Genomic DNA, 19048 nt, shown 5'->3' on the forward strand with positions numbered 1-19048 from the left:
TTGGCATCAAAATTTACAATTAATTTGCATAAATGCTAATGATAATTGATGCATGTTACATATAAACAGGAAAATGTCTTGAAAATTACCAAACAATTCCCAGAAAATTATTCACAATTGGTCAAAAACTTAAAAAAAAAATGGCAAATGGCATCATATCGTGAAAACATGTTGAAATCAATTGAAATGTCATTAAAATAAAATGTACTTCAAAGTTCAAAATCATTAAATTTTGGTTATTTCAATCATTAAAATAACCAAATTGGTCAATTTTTGATTTGTTGACAATTTTGAATGATTTTAATTTTTAATTATAATTTTAATCCATGCTTTATTGCTTTCCAGTTTTATGGTTATTGGTTAATGGTTATACAATTAATTTTTCCCCATTGGCCATCTTTCATCACTTTTTAGTTTTTATTTTTAGTAATTTTCAGTAACTTCAAGGTTTTTTAAGTGTTGTTAATGTAATTTTTAACCCCTTCATAGTTTCATATTGTTTTCAAATTTCAAGCAGAAAATTATTGAAATTTCCACCCATCATATAATAATACACAATTTTATAAGTTTGAACCTTTGAAGGGTTGAACACTATAAGTTCATTACATTATTCAAGATGGTAAAATACGGTAAAATACCGTATTTTACCGTATTTTACCGCCGTATTTTACCAGCGAATAAATTACGGTAATTTAACAACCCTGGTTGTGGGAAAATAACGCTCCTGGTTTCGGTTTTGGTTTTGAGCAATTTTAATCGGTTTTTGGGGGTTTCGGTTTCGGTTTTGGTTTCGGTTTGCAAGCCCTGGTCCCACGACATTATCAAATTCACGTGTAATTCAACTGGGTGCTAGCAGTCCAGTATTATATGTATAGTCAAAGGTTTTAACCAGTGGGTATTTTCAGACCCATGTGAGGGCCTGTGTGTGAGACAAACACCATTTTAATCAGTGGGTGTTTTCACAGGCCAACCAACAACTTACCAGAGATCCAGGAAGTCGATGGAATTGAAGTTGTGAAGAGATTCTCCTACTTTGGATTTGTCATTGAGAACACTGGCAAATGTGAAGCTGAGATAGTATCACCACTGCCAGCTCACCAAAACTATGATGACACGTTTGATATGAATATGGAGTGATTTGGCAATAAGCAGGACCCTTAAAATTTGGCTGGTCAATGCGCTTTAAATGGTCCAAACTAACGCCTCAATTTTAGTGAAATTGATGTGACCAAACAAACTATCTGCAGTGGTCCTTTGTCAAATACTCAAGTACTTTGGACAGCTCACAAGAGTGGGTGCCATTGGGACTATATGTGTGCAAGGCAGCTAGTAGAAGGAGCCAGGTCAGAGGATGTTCATCAACCTGGTGGACTGACTCCATTCACAAAGTGACATACCACAGTTTTACTGATTGTGTGAGATGTGCACAGGACAAAGAGCAATGGTGCACGCTTACCCACAGGATTACATAACTAGAAAGGTCATGATACCCCCATGCTGGGAATACATTATAATGATGATGATGTTTTGGTGACTTTTTGGTGACTAAACTCATCGAGATTCACCAAAAGTCACCAAGTTCAAAATAAATTACAATAATGATCACTGCTAGTGCTTGGTAAAGCTGTCATCAAGAAGTCACCAGATTGCCAGATATGAATTTTTATGTTTTGGCGGGGTCTTGGTGACTGATTCACAAAAGTCACCAAGTTCAAAATTGATCACAAATGATCACTGCTTGGTGAATCTGTCACCAAAAAGTCACCAGCCGGATGGTCAAATATGAATTTTCCATTTTTTGATGACTTCGTAGGGACCGATTCACCAAAAGTCACCAAGTTTTAAATTGATCACATATGATCACTGCTTGGAGAATCTCTCATCAATGAAGTCACTATAGACAATCAAAACAATATTAATTGTCTATATTTTGGTGACTTTTTTGTGACTGATTCGCCAAAAGTCACTAAATAAGTAGTAAATTGATCACTTACCCTATGGTCACAGCTTGGTGAATCTAGCTGTCACCAAGAAGTCACCAGATAGTCAAATATGAATTTTAATTGTTTTGGTGAGTTCTTGGTGACTGATTCACCAAAAGTCACCAAGATTCACCAGAAGCTACCAAAAGCTACCAAGTTCAAAATCGATCACAAATGATCACTGCTTGTTGAATATGTGATCAAAAAGTCACCAGATAGTCAAACATGAAAATTTTATGTTTTGGTGACTTTTTAGTGACCGATTCACCAGAAGTCACCAAGTACAAAATCTATCAAAAAATTGGGGGGGAGGGGAAGTAGCAAGTGCTCCAACATCCGGACTGAGTATTCTGAACAACTCTATCAATGCTAGATCCTCCAACACAATTTTCACATAATATGTACTTATGTACCTACTTATGTATCTATTTTGGATTCATTGGCAGGGCATTTCACCATTGGTTTTAATCTTTTATGAACTGTAGATGAAGGAATATCACGTAAATTTGATAATTGTGTCATATTGAAATAAGTATTCATACCAAGAAAAGGAACGAGTATGGTAGCGATCGAGTATTCTTTTCTAAAAAAAATCTTCTTGAGTTCTTATAAAAATTGAATCCACAGATTCACCTGTATTCAACACACGCCTTCAACAAGTAAAAAAATAACACACAAGCAACACAGCCATGTCTGACACAACAAATAAGTACCTAGGTCTCAACCAAAAAAAAAAGCAAGGATTCAAGCTCTAAAAGTTGCACAATGAGAAGTAAAAGTCATCATGCCAAGTTATTCGTCTCATGGAAACAGTCCCAACTCCCAACTTATCAATCATTCTTTTCAAAGTTTCTTCTCTCTTCGTCCCTACACATTATACTTCATCATTTTCAACATACACCATGGACATTTTTATACAAATCTTGTATACTATTCGGCTCACCTGTAGCTTGGCTGCTGTCCTCTCTCTCGGATCAATAGGCATGCAAATATCGTATATACGAAATGGAAATATTCACGAAACGAAAACGACTGACGAACATATCTACCTACGAGTATAACGATAAAAGTAAACCCGAAAAGGTGCCAATTATAACACCCTTATCGAGCCGTTTTCGACATTTATATTCCCAGAGTTGACAAAAGGTTACAAACTGTTACGACCGGTGTTATTATTAAAAATGAAGTCATTTCAAAATACTCGCTTTTCTATCAGTCGATCTAAAAGAGTCACAAGGGTACACTATTCAGTCGTAAATATTCCTATAAATTCGTCGAGCTCGCAAACGCAGACTGCTCGATGCATTTTTCCCCAACACCTACATAAGTAACACAAAACGAAAAAAAAAATCGTCATCGATACATAGACCTACATTATTAAAAAATTTGTAACAAAACAACCCCAACTTCAAACCTTGAAAACTCTACGTAACCTGTCCGGGAATAAAAATACGCGTCAATCAAGCTGAACAAGCAAAAGGCACTTGTTTCTATTTTTAAGCATCAAATTCAAACTTCGAAAAGCCCTTTAGGGTTTGAAATTTGCTCGACGCAGTGGCCTTTTAAAATTTATATACAAAAGGAAACGAAAAAAAAAATCCAACAAAATACCCTCGTACTTAAAATAATAATTTAGTAGGCGGAAAAATATTGTTTTAAGATAGGTAGGTAGGTGAGTAGGTAGGTAGGAAAAAAAGGTAATTTTTAAACGTTTACGTGCGGTGATTTAACATTTTTATAGCACGAAGAACGTCACAAGTAGCGTATCTCTCGTATTAAATGTATTATAGCTTTGAAAACCCTCGCCTGTGGCTTTTCTACTAAATTTATTTTCAACTAAAAGATCTCTCAACTTGTTTATAAGGGATATGAATTTAGTCCTGCTTTTTTTTTCTTCTTCCTTTTTCTTTTTTTTCTAACAAAACGTTCGCCTCTCGTTCCAAATGCACACAGTTGGCGGTATTATTAGGTTACGTTGGTTTAATCCCACGGTCGTTTTCTTTTTTCAAAGGACTAGAAATTCTCAGCTCTGGATATTTGTCTTTCTTTGTGTATACGGTTTTCCAAGGTAACAAATTTTACCCACGTTGATAAAACGATAAGTAACAACGACGTGTAGAATATACTTTTTTTCTTATACATTTTTTATATAGGTACGTAACATTTTTAAAAACTATACTAAGAACATAAATAAAATTTCAACATTGTATAAAAAAAAAAGAAATAAGAAATGAGGTATCTAATAATTAATCAGGAATAAAAAAAAATTAAGTACGATTGATTACAAGTTCAAAGACTCGAAATCAATTTCACTCATTAAGAAAGTCAACGCTCTTTGGAACTCTTTGGAAAGCTCTAAATTCAAATACTTCTTCAATATCTGGATGACAATCGGATCTCGTTTCTGTTCACCTACTTCGATTAATTTCACACTCACATCGATCGGTCTAACTTTGGTCACCTTGTTGATTGTCTTGAGTTCGAAAACAGTATTCACTTCGACATTCTTAATGTAGAATGTAATCACTTCGTTGGGATCTTGTTTCGAAGAAATGGCTAAAATGGCCGAATTTTCAACCGGGTAAAACACGGTGGTGGTCATAGGCACTTTGAACGTATTACCGGCCATCTCGTTGCTCATTTTATAAGTCGTGTTGTAATCCGAATGATTGAATAAATTGAAAATTTTAATATTGTAAACCTGGTTCTCGAACAGCATATCCAACGAGTTATCTTTCAACGACCCGTGAGCGGTAGGAGATACGTCGAACGAATTTATATTCAGCGTTCTCAAATAATCGATTGTCCGCAGTACCAAAGTAGATAAGAGTTTTCGTTTATAGATATTCGTGAACTGAGAAGTGTAATTTTTGATTTGATGATCTAATAAGCCTGCATGTGCTACGTTGACGGCGTGATCCAGCCAATATTTGGATAAAGCGTCGGTCATCATGTTCATAAGGATGTCATCGGTGACTCTGTCAGATGACTCGTTCAACGTGCATCTTTTCTTCTCGAATTGTAACGTTTGCTCGGTTCGCATCGGTTTAACGGTGAAGTCATTCATTCGCATTAGGTTTTGGTCGAATTTGAACACAGCTTCGGTCAATTCGCACGAGAATCTGTATACTTTGGTGTAGAAGTTGAAGATACCGCTCAAGACCATCGATCTTCCATCTTCGGCCGATTTGTAACCGATCTGAAAATTTGAAAAAAAGTTTAAAAAGTTGAAAAAAAAGCGTGCTAAAAAATTTTGTGGTGGTGTGTAGCGTAATCATTGATCATTTTGTAAGCAAGAAAGTTCAATGCAGGTCGATTCAGGTAACAGAACAAATTGAATATACATACAGAAATTTATTTATGAGCTGAAAGCTCAATAATACCAGAAAGAATCTCAACTGATATAAAAGTTTTTGAACCAGACAAAGATAACTCGAAACAGGACTCCAAAATATACCACCAGCAAAAATTTCAAGTGCTGAAATTAATTTTTGGCGAATTTTTAAAAATTCAAACTGCCTATTTTTCGTGATAAAAAATTTAAAATTTTATCAAATTGAACTAGCAAGCTAAAATTTGGTTTGTAAATACCAGATTTTCAACCTCCTGAGTTGTTTGGTGATGGATTCGAACTGTTCTGAAGCCTCCAACAGATTTTCGAATTTTTCAATTTTCGAAAAAATTCTGTAAATAGGGTGAAAATGAAATTTAGTACCTGTTGACTCGGATTCACTATTTCTATGACTTTTTCGACCGATTTAGGCACATATTTTTCAAAGATCTGTATCCCAGTTCAAACCTACAATTTTCTTTCAGCAATTGAGACAAAACGATGTTGAAAATATGTGCCTGAATCATTCAAAACGGTCACAAAAATAGTAAATCCTTCGCCAAAAGTCTAAAAATGAATTTCAGCACATCAAGCACTTTAATCTAAAAAACCACTAAATTTGCAAAAATTACGGAGAAAACACATTTTTTATTCTTTTTGTAAGCAACTGATACTCAAAACTGAATCCCAACTTCTCTGTGAGTCGCAGTCAAAATCTCGCCCTCTCCTCAATTGGCCCATTTTGATCAAAATTCAAAAACAAAAAAAATTGAATGATTCGAAAGCACTGACTTCAAATATTGCCTTATTTTGTCGATTTGATCCCTTTAGGTAAATCCCCCCCCACCCTGATGGTACCCTCAAACATAGTCAAAATATACAAATTGTGAATGGCGTGTCGTTTCTTCTATTTTCTAGAACACTGAGTTCAAATGTCCACTCATTTTTTGGATAGGACCCCCCTCCCTCTTCCCATACTCTTCAAACTCCATACTTTGGAGAAAAAATTGAAAAATTGAAAAATTATCAAAATTATCAAAAGTTGGTGAGACTAATTCGAGGTGTTGAGTTCGAATATTTGCATATTTATTCGATTCAATTCAAAGCTTTTGGTGTCTCTCGAACCACCATTTTAAAAAAAATTGAGAATTAGGGCATGAAAAAGGATCTCAAGCGATAAAAACAACGTGAGGAAGCACTAAAATTCAAGCTCATGACACGAAAAAAACAATTTTCTGAAACGACTACACAAAGTCCTACCAAAAAAAAAAAAAAAGTGCCACGAACTGATCATTGAGAAACTGTTAACTGATATAAAAATTGATCAAAATGCAAGAAAAATAATAACATTCAAGTGAAAATTGGTCAAAAAAAATCTGAAATAAGAGCACAAAAAATTGATTAAAAAACTGGAAAAAACCCTTCAATTATTGTGATTTATTTTTTGTTGATTTTCAAACATTTACAAAATGTTTACAAGTTTGGAACAATTTTGCCTCACTTTTAATACTTTTATTGACATCTTGAAAAATCATTCAAAATAGATTTTTTAATCAATCTACTAATTTGCATCACTTCATCAATTCTTTATCAATATTTAGTGAAATTTTGGTAAAATTCTATCAATATTATTAATTGACTATCAGTGGTTTTATTTGACTAAATTTCGTCAAATTTTTATAAATTTTAGACCATTTTGGAATTATGTATCTATTTGTATTAAATAATTTTGACACGTTTCAACAAACGTTCTCATTTTTAGCCAACATTTTTTATACCTATATTCAGTCAATTTTGTGGCAACTTTGCTATTTTTTGTTGATAATATTTTGTACGTTTTTAGCAACATTTTATCAATTTTTATGTCATTTTCCTGAAACAATTTGATCATTTTTCGGTAATTTCGGGAAATTTTGTCCAAATTTAAAATTTGGCAATACTTTTGTAACACACTGCACAAAACTTTTAGTCCAGTGGCAAAATGTATATTTTAAGCAATAAACGGCAAATCATGATAAAGCTATGAAATTTGGTATGATGAACAAGGACACCAAAAGGAAATTTTTGAGCCCGGGAGCCCATCGCCAAGTCCCATAGGAAGGGAAGGAGGGTGATTTGGGGGGTGGGTTCAACCCCCAGTTTTCAAAATGGGGCTATCGGCGCGATATTGGTATCAATTCCATATGACTGAACCCCGCTGAGTTCGAAAATACCATTACTTTCAAAATCTGAGGAAGAGGCATGCCTCAAATTTGAGATTTTCTGAGTAAAGTTTTTGCATTTTTCTCAAAAATACCTCAAAATTACAGTTTTTTAACCCTAGACGACACGCTGACCTTCCATCGGCATTTTTATGGTCATTTTCGGATTCTACAGGTCAATTACAATGCGAATCGACCATCAATACTTTCGCATACCTCTACCGCGAGTGCACAGAGGGGTCAAAAGGGGTTAAAAATTGGCAGTTTTTCGGCATTTTCTTACAAAAATCACGGTTTTTGAACTGTGCACCGGATATAATTGGCGGAAGAAGGTTCTAATGGTGATTTTCGAATTCTACAGATCAAAAACTATCGAATAAGGCTCGGAGCCACTTTTTACACCCCTCCAGGGAGGGAAGAGAGGGGTCAAATTTGATTCTCATCTTGCTTATGTTGAATTAATTTTAGAAATGTAATTAATATAAGTATACATTTACTTACCATCGTGATAATAATATTTGTATCGATGTTTTTCGTACCGTCGAACCCAAATTTTCAATTATTTTTTTGATTCCAGCCACGGGGGGAGGGGGGGCACCATATGAGGGGTGGGTCCATTTTTCACGAAAAATCGACATGTATATCAAAATGTAGGTTTTTGAGGGCGCTGATTTCAAAAATGCTATCGATTTTTCATTTTGGTGCAACCCAAGGGGATGATACTGCGTTCAAGGGGTGGGGATGAAATTTTTCACAAGAAATCGACTTGTATATCAAAATGTAGGTTTTCGAAGACGCGGATTTCAAAAATGCTATTGATTTTTTATTTGGTTCCGAGCCAAGGAAGATTCTGAACAACCACCTTCAAAAACTTACCATAAAGATCTACCCTGTCTTACATTTTTTTATGATAGTCGGCACCTTACAAAGAAATATTACAAAAAATAAAAGAAAAAACGATTAAACACGGTGACTTCCAAAATTTAATTTTCAAAAATTTGAAAAAGTTGAAAACCCCCCTTCACTCCATGAAATAAACTCATCCCAAAAAAAAAATTCTAAGTGAATTGAAAAAATAAACGAATTTTAAATTTTTGATATGAGTGTGATTTTTATAAATTTTTTCACGGAATACGTAGAAATAGAGGTCAAATAGGTCAACTTCACCAGTCGAGACTTTTTTTTATGCTTCAAATCAAAAAATCGCATTTTTCACAACCTTTCAATTTTTTTAAATCGACTTACGACATAATGCCATCCCAATTCTTTAATATGTTCGTTCTCGAAAACCTACATTTTGATATACAAGTCGATTTTTTGTGAAAAATTTCATCCCCACCCCTTGAACGCAGTATCATCCCCTTGGGTTGCACCAAAATGAAAAATCGATAGCATTTTTGAAATCAGCGCCCTCAAAAACCTACATTTTGATAATACATGTCGATTTTTCGTGAAAAATGGACCCACCCCTCATATGGTGCCACCCCCTCCGTGGCTGGAATCAAAAAAATAATTGAAAATTTGGGTTCGACGGTACGAAAAACATCGATACAAATATTATTATCACGATGGTAAGTAAATGTATACTTATATTAATTACATTTCTAAAATTAATTCGACATAAGCAAGATGAGAATCAAATTTGACCCCCTCTCTTCCCTCCCTGGAGGCGTGTAAAAAGTGGCTCCGAGCCTTATTCGATAGTATTTGATCTGTAGAATTCGAAAATCACCATTAGAACCTTCTTCCGCCAATTATATCCGGTGCACAGTTCAAAAACCGTGATTTTTGTAAGAAAATGCCGAAAAACTGCCAATTTTTAACCCCTTTTGACCCCTCTGTGCACTCGCGGTAGAGGTATGCGAAAGTATTGATGGTCGATTCGCATTGTAATTGACCTGTAGAATCCGAAAATGACCATAAAAATGCCGATGGAAGGTCAGCGTGTCGTCTAGGGTTAAAAAACTGTAATTTTGAGGTATTTTTGAGAAAAATGCAAAAACTTACTCAGAAAATCTCAAATTTGAGGCATGCCTCTTCCTCAGATTTTGAAAGTAATGGTATTTTCGAACTCAGCGGGGTTCAGTCATATGGAATTGATACCAATATCGCGCCGATGGCCCCATTTTGAAAACTGGGGGTTGAACCCACCCCCCCAAATCACCCTCCTTCCCTTCCTATGGGACTTGGCGATGGGCTCCCGGGCTCAAAAATTTCCTTTTGGTGTCCTTGTTCATCATACCAAATTTCATAGCTTTATCATGATTTGCCGCTTACTTACAGTTTGCCACTGGACTATTTGTCAAAAATCAATTTTTATACAAACAACGTGTTTCACTCAATTTTAGCCACTTCTCTGTAGATTTAACAAAATTTTTGCGATTTTAGTTCGTTTTTATGAAAATTCAAACACCTATCAAATTTTTCATCAATTTCCCTCTTTATACCTACTACAACCATTGTGACACTTTTCACCAATATTTTCTCAATTCTCGACAATTTTATAATAATTTTGCAAATTTTCCAGATTTTTGCAATTATTTCAACATCAGCTACACTTTAACGCCTTTTTTGGTACCATTAAAAATGTTTCTATCAATTTTGCAAAATTTTCATGTTCCTTCGTTTACCTTAAAAACTTTGGTTCTCATCAGAAAGATGAGAACTTCCAATTTTTGATTTTTTTTTATCATTAAATTCGAGAAAATTAACCAAAAGCCGTATTCGTTTTTTCGAGTTGATTAAATTGGCAACAATGGCCAGAAAATTGGTTGCAAACTTTTAACCAAGGCCATCAGTAGCACTCTTAGAAGTGAGCTTGGATTTTAATAGAAATAGCCCAACTCGACGAAGCATCTCAAGTAGTACTTAAACCTTGAAAAAAAAACTGGTTCTTTGAAGTCTCATAGGTATCTCCCTTCCAGCACACAAGAGCTGAAAATTTTTCGAGTGACTTATTTTCAACTCAAAATGAAAGTCCTCGTGGAATTTGGTCAAAATCTTCCTACATTTTTGTTTCGTTTCCCATCATGCAGCTAATACTTATATCATCAGCGACTATAACCTCAACTTACATAAGCTACACCTCCTCACACTCCCACAACCCTCCGAATCCAGTTTCAACTCACCTTGAATCTTCTCATATCAGCAGGATCCGAAGAACTTAAACCGATTTGTGGCTGATTGACATTTTTAAACAAGGGGAATCCGCTCAGAAAAACATTACGCAGAGCCAGTTCAGGATTTTTAACCACGTAATCGTCCATCTTGATCGGTTCTCTGATTTTACCAGCACCAGTTTCTTCAGCTTCCCTTTTTTCAACCAGCAAAGCTTTGAAAAAATTAGCAAGCCCGTTCGATATCAAGCTTCGTAAATCGAATAAATTCGCATCTTGCACATTCCAGTTTAAAACCGCGTCGGGACCTTCGTAAACTACCTCATTATTCGTATAGTCTCTCACGAAAGATTTCGCCAACAAGTCGAAATTTTCTAAAACATAAACAATAATACACATTAAAACACGAATTAAGTCAATTTCCATCTAAATCATTATTTTTTCAACTCACTGTTATTATGACATTCGAGATTCTTCACCTCGATATTCCTCTGACGAGCGAATTTACCAAAATAATTACATCTGTCCGCCTTAGCTCGTCCTCCAAACACTCTCTGCGATACAGTCAACGTCTGCAAAGTCTTCAAAGACCTCAAATCCTCATCGGTGATCTGTATGCCAGCGTTGTTATCCAAATTCAGGTACCTCAGCACGGGCAGAATTTGCGCGAAATTCGGTATCCTGGTCAAATTGGCTCCATCCAAACTCAAATACTTCAAATAATGCAATCTTTGCTGAAATATGTACTCGCTCGATAACGGATTCCTATCCAAGTACAATATCTCCAAAGACACCGGTAAATCGGTGAACACATTTTGCAAAAGATTATCGCTCAAGTCTAGAATTCTGAGCGAGCTCAATTTTTCGAACGTGCTGTAGTGTAAGCTCTTGATACTGTTGTTAGCCAAATACACCTCTGTCACTGACAAGCAGCTGTTGAACGAATTCTGATTCAGGCGTTGGATATTGTTATGGGATAAATCTAGAACCTTTTTAAAAGCAAAAAAAAGGTGAAAAAAAACAAAGTCGTATTAGTGCGGTTTTTCATTTTGAGCAAAAGAGGAGAGGGAGACGAGATCACAGGTCAACCAAGACCGTCGAACTAACTACTAAGTGCAAGTTGACGTTGGTGTGATCTCGTTATTAACTCGAGTCTAGTTCTTAATTAAATTTACTCCTTGGAAGCGTGCAGTGTGCTTTTCACGTTTCGTCTCTAAAAGTTTATACGACGAACCACGAAGCGTGAATATAAAGTACTTGGACACCCTAGGGGCGTATTTCTATTTTCTATACCTACTCGTCGCCGCACGCTGCAAATTCGTATTTTATGCAGTTTTCTTCGCCGAACAGTTCAGCGTCATTACGTCAACTCTTCAACGCAGCGTAATCGATACTATGCAAACGAGATTTATCCCTATTAAGTAAGTTAAACCTAGATATACGATGGACGCAGGACGGGAAATTAACGTCGATTGTCTTTATAGCCTCACACTTCACAGTTTCGCCCGTTTCTGGTACTTTTTATGGATTAGTTTATAAAGTTTGTTAACTCGAAATGGGGACTTTATAAAACCCATAATACTCCATTTCATTTCTAGTTTTTCTTTTTAATGCTAAAAAAATATACTGAATGTCTCAACAATTAGTAAATTACATCATACAATTTAAAATTTTTGGCAATTTCTTTGCAAAAAAAAAAAAATCAACATAACACAATGATGTGAAATTCTCCTGATTGAGTGCACTAAATGCTGATCAGCTCTACAATTGTTTGAGAGGATATCACAACTCACAAGTTCTGAATAAACGGTGATTACTGATCAACATTTGTTGCATCCAATTTAAAAAATCTCAAAAATCGACAAAATGATAAAAATTTGCCAATTTTGAAAATCATACAAAAAATTCAACTTTTTTTTTAGCAGAAAATCATAGTCAAAAATCTCCAAAATCTTTCCATTTCAAACTTTTACTTGTAATAGGTAAAGTTGATTTTTTTTACCAAATAAAAGTTGAACTTTGATCCAAAAATTTTTAAAATTGGAATGAAATTTGTCAAAAAAATGTTGAAATTATTTCATTGGAAAAATCTGCCAATTTTTGAAATTTTTCATCAAAACATAATGTCAATTCCTCAAATACCTAAGGTTGACAAATTTCAAATTTCAAAAAAAAAATTGAATAAAAACTCAAATTTACTATTTTTTTGTCAAAATTGAAAAAAAACCTATGACGAATTCTAAGTTGGTCTATTTGAAAATTTTTCAAAAAAAATATTGGTTTCATAAAAAGTCAACGAATTATATAAATTTGGTAGAAAATTTGCCAGGAATCTTCGAGTCTGTTGAGCTTTAAAAGTTTGGTGACATCACAATTTTTTCAAAAAGCTCGTCGATTTTTCAGCAAAAAAAAAACTAACAAACTTTCATTGCAGAGTATGTTGCAAAAAAATCGAAAAATTTCAAACATTGGGTGCCTAAACTTATGCAAAAAATGGATCAATTTTTCAGAAAAAAGGAATCGATACAATAGCCAATTATTTTATAAAGTTTGAAAAAAAACTAAAAACTAATCATTACGTAAGTATTTGCCAATTTTTGTAAAATTTCACAAAAAATAAAACATTGAAATCGAAAGTAAAAGGATGTTGCAAATTTGGGAGGGGGGATGCCAAAAACTGAAATGAAAAGTCAACTTTCATAATTTTTTGTTGATTTACCGAACTGTGATTTTAATGCTACTTTTGAGCGTTTTTACATCATTTTTTAACTTTTTTTTCGCGCATTTTTGGTCAATTTCACTGAAATTTCATCTCTTATTTTAAGTGATTTATAAAAATGTTTGTAATGCTTTTTTTTCAGAGTTCTAAAAGGTTTTTTAAAGATGTTTTAAGCAATTTTTCCAGAATTTTGTCAACTTTGACTAAAATTACAATATTTTTAGGTGATTTTAAACGTTTTTTTAAAATTTTTTTTAGCGTTTTACATAATTTTAGCACGTTTTTTAGTTTTTTTCTCACAAATTTCGACAAATTTTACTGCAATTTCATCATTTTAAAGTACCTAATTTACAAAAATTTTAATTATTTTAAAATGTTTTGTTTTTTCAAAAATAATTTTAGCACTTTTTCATGCATTTTTTACAATTTTACTGAAATTTTATGATTTTTCGTTGATTTATCTACAGTGTTTCTAATGCTTTCTCGTGTACCTACCGATTTTGAATATTAAGGGGGTGGGGGTGAGAGAAGGACGGAGGCGATTTACCTATAATTCAATGTGGTATATGTAATTTTTTGCAGAATTCTGCTACGTTTTTGTCAGATTTTCATATTAAATTTCAACTGCTTATGAATTTCAAAAACCGTTAAACCTGAAAATTTATCAGAATCATGACGATTTTTTGAAAAAAAAAATTAAAACAAAAGTAAACCTGAAAATTTTGAGAAAAATTCGTCAAAAATGTCAAAAATGGGGAAGTTTAGAAAAACCCCAAATTTTCTTAGGGTTCACAAAATCATAAAAGACGCCAAAAAAATGTTTCAAAAAATCTCTCAATTTCAAAAATTTGAAATTCAATTGATTTTAGAAAATTTCAAACTCAAAAAAAACTGGAAAATGCCGAAAAAGCAAAATTGGACATTTCGTTAACTAAACCATCAGAATTAACGATATTTTAAAAACAGTATAAAATTTTACCAACCAATTTTTGAACTGGAAAAGATGTAAAAAAAATAGCCTACTAGTTTTTGGAAATCATTGGGAAACGTTTCACAGAAAAACGCGCAATTTCAGCATGAAATTCAAAAAAAAAAATCATGTAAATGTAGGTAATTAACATTTAAAAATTTTAAAAATCTTCGGAAAAAAACCAGCCAATCAAGTCAAAAAACTTGAAGATTTGAAAAAAAAATCCACAAAATCATCAACAAATAAATCAGGGTGTCAACCAAATCTGAAAACTAAAAAAAAGGACCTAGGAAGGACCTTTTGGAAGGAAAAATTGAAAATGTACTGATTCCCCGCCCCTCCCATTCACTTTTACAAAACTTCCAAGAAAAAAGTTTCAAAAATTTATACCTACCTAATTTTTAAAAGAAACAAAAAAACAATCAAGAAAACACATCAAACAAATGGAAATAATCATTGGTTTTCATTACCAGTATTTAATTACGGTTTTGACGTTTAAAAAATGAAAAATTCTAAAAAATTGAGTTTTCAATTTTTGCTTGATTTTGATTGAATGATAGAATTATCTGAAAATTTGGAAAAATGAAGGACCTTTGGGCAAAAAGAAGGACGTTTTCCTGACTTTTTTGAAAAAAAAGGACCCATATGCAAAAAGACAAACTTTTCCTGACCTTCTGGATTGAAAGGACCGTTAGACACCCTGTGAATGGCAATTCAAAAAAAAATCGTTGAATTCATTCGATTTTTAAAATTTTTACAAAATGATTAAGTACACTAAAACAAAAAAAATAACGAATGAGCAACACCTTTCTTCAGTTCTCTTCTCCCTCCTTCCCTCTCTCTTTCTCACCTTCCCCCTTCTCCAAAGCTAATTATTTTTGATAGGTACACGCATTCGTAGCTTTAAAAATAAGAGTATTGTTTGCTTTGTGAATCAAATCACTTCACAAATCACCCTCTTTCAACCGTAAAAATACTAATTTTTTTTTGGTTGATTTTTGAAACTTTTCTAATTGTGATCGGAAAATTTGATAATTTTTAGTTTTTATCGTGAGACAAGTCAGAATTTTTTTTTTTTTATTGAAAAAAAATGCAATTTCACATTTTTAGCTATTAAGTACTTGAGTATTTTTCGATTTTCTGCAAAAAAAATTGGCCATTCTGTATAAAAATTCCCCAACTGTATAGAATCCAATTTTTCAAACTTGACCAATTTTTTCCATTGAGTGAAGCTACATCCTGCCTTACATTATTTCATCTAGCTCCAAATCCTACTACCTCTTCAAGTACTAATAAGCAGGTAAATACGTAGGCTTCTTGCATTCAGATACAAACTTATTAGTAGGTATTGTTTCAATGGTAATTTCCAGACAAATACTTTGACCACATATTACTGTCTGTTTCAAAGATAGTCCCTTTCCAAGTCAACCAACATTATAATTTCAACAGACGTTTATCCAAAGATTCGTTCATTCGGATTTATTCAAATCATTACGAATACATACGATGAGGCAAAGCAAATCCTTCCCTTGGAGTACATAGTACAATAATACGACTGCATCTCGTTCTCATAATATGTAAGCTGCTTTACCTCTCTTTACAAACGATATGCATCCATAATAGGTAGGTATTAGGTGTACTATACCTGTACTGTACCTATTGCTTACGCTAATCAACCCGATCATGTTTTTATTTTAAATCGCATCAATTATTCATCATTCCACTGATAAGCTTCGTATACGTATAACATACGTATAAAAAATGGCAAAAGAATTTCTTTCTTATTCGCCTCGCGAATGAATTAGTATGCTGATAAAATAGTATAAGAATAACAAGAGAGGGAGAGAGAGGCAAAAGGAGGGTTGAATCTCGTAAAAACTAAATCACGTATCATCTATATCCATATACCATTAAGTACCTATACATAAGTCGACGTGCGAAATAGATAGAAAATAATAATATATAGTTCAAGGAATGAAATTATGCCTTAATAATATACTCACTCTGGTATCTGCCGGTAATATTGGTACAGATGTTAAATTTTTATTGCGACAGTCTAGAAATCCTGTCGACTTGACGTAAATGCACTTTTGTTGCTGGCCATCGATCGTCGTAAAAGATAACCATAAAAGGATGCACGCTGAAAATTTATATTATACGTAGATAAATTATACGGCACAAGCGTAGATAATAAAATATATTCGCGCAAAAATTAATACATTAAAAAAATACTATAGAGCTCTACAGCTAAAGAATCGGCTTGTAATTTTGTTTCCGCGAGTTGAAAACAGTTTCGAATGGGTTCTTTACTAAAATACACTGTTGCCGATTGATTTATAACCCTCTATTAAAGAACCTCAAAATTGAAAATATAATATTACCCAGGATGAAAAAACATAAACTTAGGCACTTTAATAGATTCGTTTTTTGTTAAAGAACAAAGTGTTTAAATTAGCAGATAAAGGGGCAAAGGTGGTAGACCCCAGACGCCGAGCTGTGGCACGAGAGGAAAAAAAATAATATTTAAATAACTTTACACCATTATTTGAAAAACTTTACCAAACTCGTTAAAGTTTCGTATATTCGTGCATTTTATTAATATCTATCTATTTAAGAGTAGTTTGAAAGTCGAACCGAGCCGAAGGCGAAATTTGTAAACTTGCAGAAATAAATGAACCCGAATTAAATTACAATTTTCTCGACCGTCGGCGAGAATTACATTTAAATATAAAATAAGTATATCTAAACTTACCTAGAATAACTTCTACGAACTTTCTCTCGTTGAGGGACATTTTCTCGCATTAAAAATAAAAAAAAAAAACAAATCACACAAATGGTTTGAACAATAATCTACTAGAAGCTATACGCACATTGAAAATACATTCCTCATTTACACTAAACTTCTCAATACCATACAGTTGATATGATAACAATAAATCGTCATCGAACGCGGTATCAAAAGTCAAGTATTCATTATTGATAATGAGCTAGTTTAATGCGAGAATTAGAATCCATGTACTAGGAAGTCGACTTCCTATGAAAACACATACAAATAAATTCGTAATAAAAATCACATGAGTCATATACGTAGATTCCAAAGCCACACATTGTCGTAAGAGTAAGATCTCGAGCTCGGAGCTCGACTCGATTCTCATTCGCGCTTATGAGATTAATGGGTTTTGGAGAAAATAACGTTGGAAAAAAAATTTCTAGCGTTTTATTCGCAACTCGTACGAGATGGAATTTTTTATGCGGCTTTATCTTTCGTATTATATGTAAAAGGTTACCCTTGGAGCGGTTAACAACCCTTGTTTTTCGTCAAGGTTAACTCTCTATACGAGAGTATAGCGTACCCTTTAGCGACCGCGTCATCGTTTCAGCCCAATCGAATACTGCTGCCTATAGATGTGCTTCTGCCTGCTGCTTGCTTTGAAGCATTTCACTGATGGTGAGTTTTTATAGTGCAATTTCGAACTTGGTATTTTTCAGCCTCATGCACCAACAAATTTTTATCATTTTTACCTCAATCGCAAAACTTGAAAAAAAAGCTCGAAAAAGTAACCAAAAAAGTTACAAAACGTGAACAAAACATTTTAATGTAGAAAAAATAACCAAAAAAAAAGATCAAGACCCCAACAATTTTTGCAAAAAGCAAGATTTTTGGAAAGTTAATGACAGAAAAGTGACACTTGGTCGCAATTTTTCTCAAAAAAGTGAGTTTCGTGGTCATTTTCTCAAATCCGAATTCCCGAAAGGACATTTTCCGAGTGGAATATTTCCCGAATACCGTTTTCCCAAATCCTATGTTCCCCGAAATCCCGAAAAATTTTTGTTAAAAGAATTGATTCTTTTTATTAAAGCACAAATGAGCATACAATATTGAAAAAATCAAAATTTCAAATACAAAACGTACTGAAAATGATGAAAAATTGAAATTTTAAGAAATCAGTAAATGAAAATTCTGGAAAATGAAAGACACCGTGAATGAATGAAACAAATCAGAAAAGGTGAAGTTTGAAATTTAAAATAGTTTTGAAGAAATCGGATCTTCAATGAGAAAATTGGACCAAATCAGCACAAAAGCAAAAGTTGAATTTTGTAACTTTAGGTTAATGGCCCAGAAAACAATAAAAAAAATTGGGAAGTGAATTGAAAAAATTTGAGTTATCAAAAGTGAGAATTTCTGGAAGTTTTTGAAAAAAAAACACGCACAATTTTGACAATAATTTCAAAGTCAAAAGGCAGGGCTTTTTGACAACTTGTGACGGAAAAAAATGAGACTTTTGGCTGATTTTTGAGAAAAAGTGATTGACAACTTTTAGAAAAAAAATGCGGTATTATTGGCAATTTTTGGTAAAAAAAAAGCGAAAATTTTCGGCAAAAGCAAAGCGAGTCGTTCATGCAAGTAGGCAAAAAATGAAACTTTTTTTAAAATTCTCGTCGAATAATCAGGCTTTTTTGAAATTTTCATGTAAAAAAGAGAGATTTCTAGTCAATTTTTGGCATAAAGTAAGATTTAGACAATTTTTAGGAACAGAAAGGGCTTTTAGCAATTCATTGGGAAAAAATGACCCTTTGACCAATTTTTTTTAAAAAAATGACCGTTCGAATTATTTTGGCAAAAAAATTGAAAATTTTAAGCAGTTTTTAGAAAAACAAACTGAATTTTTTTGCAAATTTTGATGAAAAGCAAGACTTTTTGTTAATTTTGGTCGGAAGCAGAACAGCA

At 33.3% G+C, this 19048-nt stretch overlaps 2 protein-coding genes across 2 annotated transcripts in view; both read right to left on the reverse strand.

The window, feature by feature from the left end:
* Syn (synapsin) overlaps nt 1–19048 on the reverse strand; it is a 71978-nt gene that overhangs the window by 51853 nt on the left and 1077 nt on the right. The window lies entirely within an intron of this gene.
* LOC135846645 (uncharacterized) lies at nt 4086–17308 on the reverse strand. The gene is made up of 5 exons (XM_065365857.1): nt 17072–17308; nt 16323–16459; nt 11082–11619; nt 10643–11004; nt 4086–5181 (listed from the first exon to the last, which is right to left on the reverse strand). Exons 1-5 carry the CDS (start codon nt 17109–17111, stop codon nt 4264–4266), a joined length of 1995 nt encoding a protein of 664 aa, XP_065221929.1. The 5' UTR covers nt 17112–17308; the 3' UTR covers nt 4086–4263.

Source organism: Planococcus citri, chromosome 5 (genome assembly GCF_950023065.1).
Source record: "Planococcus citri chromosome 5, ihPlaCitr1.1, whole genome shotgun sequence".
Classification (NCBI taxonomy): Eukaryota; Metazoa; Arthropoda; class Insecta; order Hemiptera; family Pseudococcidae; genus Planococcus; species Planococcus citri.

Bases quoted from the DNA above. Each gene is read 5' to 3' on its own strand.
- LOC135846645 (XM_065365857.1), bottom strand. From the start codon at position 17,111: ATGTCCCTCAACGAGAGAAAGTTCGTAGAAGTTATTCTAG. The intron at 11,005-11,081 runs GTGAGTTGAAAA...TTTATGTTTTAG, and splicing joins TCTCGAATGTCATAATAACA to AAAATTTCGACTTGTTGGCG. The intron at 5,182-10,642 runs GTGAGTTGAAAC...TCAAATTTTCAG, and splicing joins CTGATATGAGAAGATTCAAG to ATCGGTTACAAATCGGCCGA.